The sequence below is a fragment of the Hydra viridissima genome, unplaced genomic scaffold (genome assembly GCF_058129835.1).
Source record: "Hydra viridissima isolate aposymbiotic clone 2 unplaced genomic scaffold, HvirCarnegie_v1 scaffold_107, whole genome shotgun sequence".
In the NCBI taxonomy this organism is placed as follows: Eukaryota; Metazoa; Cnidaria; class Hydrozoa; order Anthoathecata; family Hydridae; genus Hydra; species Hydra viridissima.
The window spans coordinates 9,909-18,160 of NW_028324376.1; the positions used below are offsets into that span (position 1 = coordinate 9,909).

At 37.1% G+C, this 8,252-nt stretch overlaps 1 protein-coding gene and 1 long non-coding RNA gene across 2 annotated transcripts; one reads left to right on the forward strand and one right to left on the reverse strand.

Moving 5' to 3' along the window:
- The first annotated feature begins 272 nt into the window (after positions 1–272).
- On the forward strand, positions 273–4,338 carry LOC149875906 (uncharacterized). Its single transcript, XR_016448983.1, has 2 exons — positions 273–369; positions 1,177–4,338. It is a non-coding gene; the product is annotated as an uncharacterized LOC149875906 (long non-coding RNA).
- On the reverse strand, positions 1,019–8,252 carry LOC149875907 (uncharacterized). The gene is made up of 5 exons (XM_090076041.1): positions 8,199–8,252; positions 2,158–4,977; positions 1,859–1,924; positions 1,543–1,599; positions 1,019–1,384 (listed from the first exon to the last, which is right to left on the reverse strand). The coding sequence occupies exons 2-5, from the start codon at positions 4,946–4,948 to the stop codon at positions 1,065–1,067; spliced, it is 3,234 nt and encodes a 1,077-aa protein (XP_089932167.1). The 5' UTR covers positions 4,949–4,977; positions 8,199–8,252; the 3' UTR covers positions 1,019–1,064.

Below are 8,252 nucleotides of genomic sequence, written 5' to 3' on the forward strand. Positions count from 1 at the left end.
AAGTCAAACAAAAGTTAGGTTGCATAAATACAAAAACTGCATTGCCAAAAATAGAATTTGTTGTCTAGAAAGACCTTTTAAACTTTGTTTCTTTCGTTTTTTGACTTAGTGAATCGCGATCTGGTTTTTCTTAGGCGCGCTTGTTTCTTAGTTGTTTTTTTTGTAAAGAAACTTTATTCAGACGTTTTTTTTTACGCAACTCCTTTAACATTATTTTTAACAAAGTATTCTTTTATACGTGTTTACATTGAAATAAAACCCTTTGCGTAAATAGAGATAAATTAGAGAGCAAAAGTACATAAAAAGCCTCGCTACTTTGCAGAAGAAGAATTGGATGGCAAGATTCGTGTGCTTTCTCTTTCGTTTAAGGTACTTCTTGAATATTTTTTCAAAGAAAAGTTAGCGTAGTTTTCCCCTTTTAAGTTTAGCTTACGCAGCTTGACATCACAAAACGCAAAAACCAATAAGGCATGATAAAATACAAGATAAACGTAAAATAAAATAGAAGTGAAACAAAAGTTAGACTGCATAAAAACAAAAAAAAAAAAAAAAACATAATATACTTCTATGTATGTTTACATTGATCTAAACAAAATCCTTTGTGTAAAGATATGAAAAAATAGAGAGTAAGAGTTCATAAAAAAGCCTCGCTATTTTGCTGAAGAAGAAATGGATGTCTAGATCTTTTAAAATAAGGAACTTTTTGATTTCTTTTTCCGAAAAATGGTTGGAGCAGTTTTCCTTTTTTAAATTTCACTTATGCAGTTTAACATCACAGGAAATATTATTTTGCTTTTTAACAAACTCTTAAAAACATCAGAAGTAATTCTAAATGCAACTCTATTAAAAGTTTTCACAGAATAACAAAACGACTTCTTTTTTTTTTTTTTAAAGATAAAAAAAAGTTTGAACTATCTTTAAATAAGAAATGTGAGAACAGTTTAACAGAACTTCTTGTTTATTATGTCTTTAGCGAAACAGATAAAAATATTTGCAAAAGCATAGATAAAACAAACTACACAAAAGGCCCATCTTTATTGCCAAACTGAACAAACTTATCTAAACTACATAAATGGTTTCACGATATTGCCATATTGAACAAACTTTTCTAAACTACCCTCTTTTTGAATTTTTAGCTTCATGTTTTTAATTTTGTCTTTAATATGGCTTTGGTAGGAGTACTTTTGCAAGACATGAATGAGCTTGTCACTGCTATGATTTGCCAAGATGCCAAGGTAATCTTTGTACGAGCAACTTGAGCTTACATCTGTAAACACGTCTTGCAAGATGTATGCCAACACCAAAGCTGCACATCGTGGAAAACTTCTGGTGTTGAACCATTCGTTGTGGCCAGGGCAAGCATTCAGCTCTTCAACTATTTCATCTAAAATTTTACAAACTCAAGTCATAACACAAAGTGATTAAATCAAATATTCATTTGGTTCTGAAGTAAGACAAGATTTATTCTGTTTTTTTATTTATTTTTTTTTTGTTGACCTTATTGTTTGCACTGATAGCAATAACTGGTTTTTGAAAGATTACCTAAATGGCATTGGCTAACTTCTGCTTTGTTTTCCTTTGTTCTTGGCTGAGTTGATCCTGAAATAAAATAAAACCATGTTCATTTTTCTAATTCATAAAAACCATCAACAGTTTCTAAGTGTTAGAGATGATAACAAGCTGTGCATGATTTCTAACGGTGATGTTTCTAACTTCATCATTAGAAATCGGGTAGACACAACTTTCTAAAAGTGCACTTAGCAATGATGGCTAGTTTTTGTTAACAGTTAACCATCTGAAATTGTGCAAGAAGAGGTTTGTGTTTATATATCTTTGTATAAATTAGGTTTTACATTACCGATGAGTTCTTGAGTGAAAGATGGCATTTCCAACTTGATTTTTTTTCTTCTTGGATCTTTTACTTCTAAAACATAATCAGTTTTAGTATCATTCACTTGTATAAACATTTAAGCAATCACAGAATTAGTCCTGCAACAAATACATACACACTTCTGTGTTGTTTTTTTGTTTTGTTTTGTTTTTTTTACAGCTCTAACAATAACAATAGGGCAAGGAGTTGATTTGGGCATTTTCATTTTTTGAAAGCGTGTTGAGATTTGCATAAAAATCAAAAATCAAAAATCAAAAAGAATTTACCTCTGGATGTAGAGGCAAGACTTTGGCTAAATAGGCTACCAACAGATTGAACAGCATAAGGTGAGAGCTGCTTTGCAAGAACAGTACCAGCCTGTTGGACAGGAACAGCTGAAACTGGATCAGATGAAAGAAACAAACTGGGTTTGGCCAATGTTTGCTGAAAAGCAACAAGGCTAGGAGTCAGAGGAACAGAAAAGACCTCTTTTGAAGGACAGAAAGCGACTTGCTGAGAAGGAGAAGCAGAAACAGGTTTGGCAACCACTTGCTCATTAAAGTAAACTGGAGAAAGTTTTGCATGGTGTTCAATAAAATCCGGTTCATCAGGAAATAATGTTAATGCAAGAGGAGAACAAGCTGTGCCAACAGGAACAGCTAGAGTCTGATCTACATCCATACAAACAGCTTGTTCGTTAGGAACTAGTTGTGCAAGAGCAGGGGATAGTTCAAGAACTGGACCAGCGATTGTTTGTTCAGATGGAACAGACGAAACAGGAGTTGAGGTAGGTTCACACAAGAAATCTACGGCATGGTCGTTGCTATCCTCTAAAGGAACATTGTTTTCTACAGCTGGAGAAAACGGAACCACTGTGGTACAGCTGAAAGTAGCAGCACATTCTTCAGAGTCAGAACCGGAGTCTAAATCTTCCTCAAAGATGTCCTCAACCTCATGAAAACCGTACTCCTCTGCATTAGTTTGGAGCCAGTCCATCACATCCTTCTCCTTCTTTGGTGGTCTCTCAGACTTTTCAACAGTCAAAGACTCTATGACTCCGAAGGACTGTCCGATGCCCAGGGCAAAGCGCAACTCCTCTGCAGCGTTCCACTGGGACACATAAAAGCTATCCATTGTGTTCCTGCTGTGCTTCATGTAGAGTGTAGCAAACCGCTCGCGATCTTCTTTGCTGTTGTTGGCAAAGTAAGTGGCTATCGAACCGCGAATGCAAGTGGGAGTAAGACGCTTCATGGGAATGTTTACTTGGCTTTTTCTGAAGCAGGACGTCAGGCAAGAGGAGATAGCAGAGGAACCCATCTGGTAAACAGGCACTCTAGTTGCACCGAGTGTCACACATTCGTCTTTGTTGGGTCTCATCGATGGAAAAAGGGGCCTGTAGCAGTCGCTCAACTCCAAAACAGTCTTGGTGTCTGCAGCCATGTAGTGAGAGTCGTTGACAAGAAGGTCTCTGTATCTCAGCAAATAAATATCGATCAACACTTTCAAGTCGTTCGGCACTAGAATGTTTTTGGCTCCGTACTTGTATGCTGTTTTGTAGCGCTCTTGCACAATGCAATATCCACACTCACTCTTCTCAGCAGCCATGTAGTCTCTAATGTTTAAAAGAGCAATGTTAGATTTTCTTAAACTGTTAATTACAGTGACAGAGAGCAGAAGATGGTTTCGTAGAGACACAGCATTGTCTCTAGTCGGTGTAAGAGACGGCTTTCTAATCGATTCCACTAACTGTCTTACGTATGCAGACTTGCCATATTCGTTCAGCAAACTGACATTGATGATGTTGATGCATTTTTTGCTTTTCACAAGGCTCCTCCTCAAAGAACGAAAGGGCCTCAGCACTTTTTGTAACTCCTCCACCTTGCAGCGCAAACGTCGGATGGCCTCATGAGAAAGTCCGAAATAGACATTCCTGGCTTCACTGAAACGAAACAGGAGACAAAGGTAGACAAGGCGGTTGTACAACGTGTGACAAGACATGGCTTTTGTTTGGTCAAGTTCACTCAGCTTGGAATTGAGCTGAATGTTTTTAAAGTGCATGGAAAAGTATCTATCCTCCAAAACGTTGGAATTGGTGAGAGCGTTCGGGTGCAGCGTCAGCGTGCTGTCACAACATGTCAATATTTCAACAACTGCATTTTTGTAGATCTTTGCTTGTGACAAAGTGTTGTTGTTGGCTACCACAAGCCACTTTTCAAAATCTCTGAAGAGCTCATCTGCTGACTGGTAATAAAAGTGAAAAGCATCTTTGTCCAGCTGAAACAAGAGTCTCTTATCTTCTGTCAAGACGGAGGAGTTGGAAACCAAGTGCTTTAAGGAATTAAAATCAGAGTCTAGGACGGATTCGGTGTTCAGCTCTTTGTTTTCTACAGAGGTGCAGTGGTTTGCAGAAGGAGCCTCGGACGAACCAGCAACTGATGAGGGCAAGCTTAAAAGAGGATCAGAGGAAAGAACCGGAGAAGAAAAAGAGGAGGAAGGCCCAGGAGCAGAGGATGCAGAGCCTGATGCAGACGCTTGTTCAGCTACTGGCTTAATACCAAAGAAGGCAGGTCGAATAAATTGAGGGACATAGAGCTTGTCGTTGTCGTATCGCTTTGCCTCTGCAATCTTTTGTTTGATCGTCTTGGAATCGTAGAAATGAGTCTCTTTCAAGTGTATGTCCAGTCGGTCGTAATACTTCCAACATTGCAAACAGGGGTAAGGTTTTGGACAGCCGGACTTGCGTTCGAGACGAGCATGCTGAAACTTCCTGACCATTGCAGAGTAAAAGATGGAAGCTTCATCCAAAGTCCAAGAATGATCTTTTTTAGTCAAGTGTCTTTTAATGCTTGTGGAGGAATGTTTGCACAAAGGCATCGGACAGCTAACAGCGTACCTCTTCTTGGTACCATAGAAAGGTACAACCCTGTTTACGGAGCCACACGCTGCAACTAATGCGGCCCTGACTTTGTTTTTGAGCTTTAAGTCTCTCTGTTCTTGTGACTGCCTTCTTTTCTTTTTTTTCGCTTTAGAGTTCGGAGAAGGGGCAACAACAGTGTTGTTTTCTTGTGAAGAAGACATGTTCAGGTGTTTGTTTGCAACGGTTTATGCTAAAAAAAAGAAGACAGTTAGTGAGAGTGTTTTTCTTCTGCCTGCATCCTGGAATCCTGGAATGTTTACAACTGCAGGGAAGAGCTGTGTTTTTTCGAATCCTCTGCAAAAGAGAAAAAAGAAAGAAAAGAGAGCAACAAGAAGAAACAAAGTTTCCACTAGCAAATGAAAAAGAATGAGAGCAACTAGCATTACATGCATGGTGGCAGCAGTGATTGCTATTATGAGAAGGAGAATGAGAAAAAAAAAAAAAAAAAAGAAACAAATAAATAAAGAGATGGAGTTTGAGAGGATCTCGCAACCATATGACTCAAAGAAAGAAACTGTGTTGAAAAAAGGCAAGAGAGGGCAAATAGAACTTGCTAACAAGGACAAATGACAGACATAACTACAACAGTAACAACTCTCATTGCAAGCATAATAACAACAGCATCAGCATCACTGACTCAGAGAGTGTTGACATAACAAAAAAGAAAACAAAAGTACAAGCCAAGTGGGGGAACATTAACAAACACTCATTGCAACTATAACAACAACAACAACAACAGCAACAGCATCACTGACTCAGAGGGTATTGATAAAAAAAAACAAGCAAAACAAAAACAAACAAAAAAACAAATAAAAAAACAAAACAAGCAAATTGGGTGAACAGTAACAACTCTCAAACTCTCATTGCAAGCATAATAACAACAACAGCATCAGCATCAGCATCACTGACTCAGAGAGTGTTGACAAAATAAAATAGACAATAAGCAAGCAAAGTGGGTGAACAGTAACAACTCTCACTGCAAGCATAATAACAACAACAGCATCAGCATCAGCATCACTGACTCAGAGAGTGTTGATAAAATAAAACAGATTATAAACAAACAAAGTGGGTGAACAGTAACAGCTCTCATTGAAAGCATAATAACAACAACAGCATCACTAACTCAGAGGATATATAAAAAAACAAACAAACAAACAAACAAACAAAAACAAAAAAAAAACAAGCAAAGTGGCTGAACAGTAACAGCTATCATTGCAAGTAAAATAACAACAACAGCATCAGCAACATCATCACTGACTCAGAGAGTGGTGATAAAATAAAACAGATTAAAAAACAAGCAAAGTGGCTAAACAGTAACAACTATAAATACAAGTAAAATGACAAAAGCAGCAACAGCATCACTAACTCGCAGGGTGTTGATAAAAAAAAAAGCAACAAACAAATAAGCAAGCAAAGTGGGTGAACATTAACACTCATTGCAACTATAATAACACCAACAGCAACAGCATCAGTGACTCAAAGGGTGTTGATAAACAAAAACAAAGGCACAAACAAAACAAGCAGAGTGGGTGAACATTAACAACACTTATTGCAAGCATAATAACAACAACAGCATCAGCATCACTGACTCAGAGAGTGTTGATAAAATAAAAATAGATTATAAACATGCCAAGTTTGTGAACATTAACAAACACTCATTGCAACTATAACAACGACTACAGCAACAGCATCACTTACTCAGAGAGTGTTGAGAAAAAAAACAACAAAAAAACAAAAACAAAACAAAACAGAAAACAGAAGTACAAGCCAAGGGGGGGAACATTAACAAACACTCATTGCAACTATAACAACAACAACAGCAACAGCATCACTTACTCAGAGGATATTGATAAAAAAAACAAACAAACAAACAAACAAAACAAGCAAAGTGGCTGAACAGTAACAGCTATCATTGCAAGTAAAATAACAACAACAGCATCAGCAACATCATCACTGACTCAGAGAGTGGTGATAAAATAAAACAGATTAAAAAACAAGCAAAGTGGCTGAACAGTAACAACTATAAATACAAGTAAAATGACAAAAGCAGCAACAGCATCACTAACTCGCAGGTGTTGATAAAAAAAAAGCCAACAAACAAATAAAGCAAGCAAAGTGGGTGAACATTAACACTCATTGCAACTATAATAACACCAACAGCAACAGCATCAGTGACTCAAAGGGTGTTGATAAACAAAAACAAAAGCACAAACAAAACAAGCAAGTGGGTGAACATTAACAACACTTATTGCAAGCACAATAACAACAACAGCATCAGCATCACTGACTCAGAGAGTGTTGATAAAACAAAATAGATTATAAACAAGCCAAGTTGGTGAACATTAACAAAACACTCATTGCAACTGTAATAAGAACACAGCAACAGCATCACTGACACAAAGGGTGTGATAAACAAAAACAAAAACACAAGCAAAGTGGGTGAACATTAACAACACTCATTGCAACTATAACAACAACAACAGCAACAGCATCACTGGCTCAAAGGGTGTTGATAAAATAAAGAAATAAAAACAAAACAAGCAAAGTGGGTGAACAGTAACAACTCCCATTGCAAGCATAATAACGACAACAGCAACAGCAACACCATCACTGACTCCAGGAGAGTGTTGATTAAAATAAAATAGATTATAAACAAGCCTAGTTGGTGAACATTAACAAACACTCATTGCAACTATAACAACGACTACAGCAACAGCATCACTTACTCAGAGAGTGTTGAGAAAAAAAACAAAACAAAAAAAAAACAAAACAGAAAACAAAAGTACAAGCCAGTGGAGGGGAACATTAACAAACACCATTGCAACTGTAACAACAACAACAGCAACAGCATCACTTACTCAGAGAGTGTTTATAAATAAAACAAAAAACAAAACAAAGAAACAAAAATACAAGCCAAGTGGGTGATTACTAACAGCGCTAACAGCAGCAACAACAGTGTCTTTAGAAACAACAAACAAGTACAACAGCAACAACTGCTTTTACAGAGTATAACAATAACAACAACATGGCACTAACAACAACAAAAGGGTTGGAATAAAAAACTGTAGGCAAAAGGAGAGCTGCAATTCAGACAAGATCGATTACAAAGAGGCTCTTCTTTAGGACAGAGGAGAAACTGCTTTTGAGGGACAGAGGGACTTTTGTTGTTGTGGTTGTTGTTGTTGTTGTGCAGAAACCAACAAACTTTTATTGAACCGAATATAACCGAATATAACCGAAAGTCTTGTTTGCTTCTGTTTTGTGCCATCAAGAAGGGAAGAACAAAACATCACAAAACAAACGAAGCAAACGAAACAAACAAACAAACAAACGAACGAACAAACCAAAAAAAAAAATTAAAAAATTAACAAACAAACAAAAAACAAATAAGAAAAACAGAAAACGCAGTACCGAAACCTCGCCATTTTTTATCCTTCCTCAAGCTTTCTCTGGGCGCCAAAGACC

What these genes read in the sequence shown, in the direction of transcription:
- LOC149875907 (XM_090076041.1), bottom strand. Translation starts at nt 4,948, where the DNA reads ATGTCTTCTTCACAAGAAAACAACACTGTTGTTGCCCCTTCTCCGAAC. An exon ending in TCTTGCCTCTACATCCAGAG is followed by an intron (nt 1,925 to 2,157) that starts GTAAATTCTTTT and finishes ATTATGTTTTAG; the next exon opens with AAGTAAAAGATCCAAGAAGA. An exon ending in TTTCACTCAAGAACTCATCG is followed by an intron (nt 1,600 to 1,858) that starts GTAATGTAAAAC and finishes ATTTTATTTCAG; the next exon opens with GATCAACTCAGCCAAGAACA.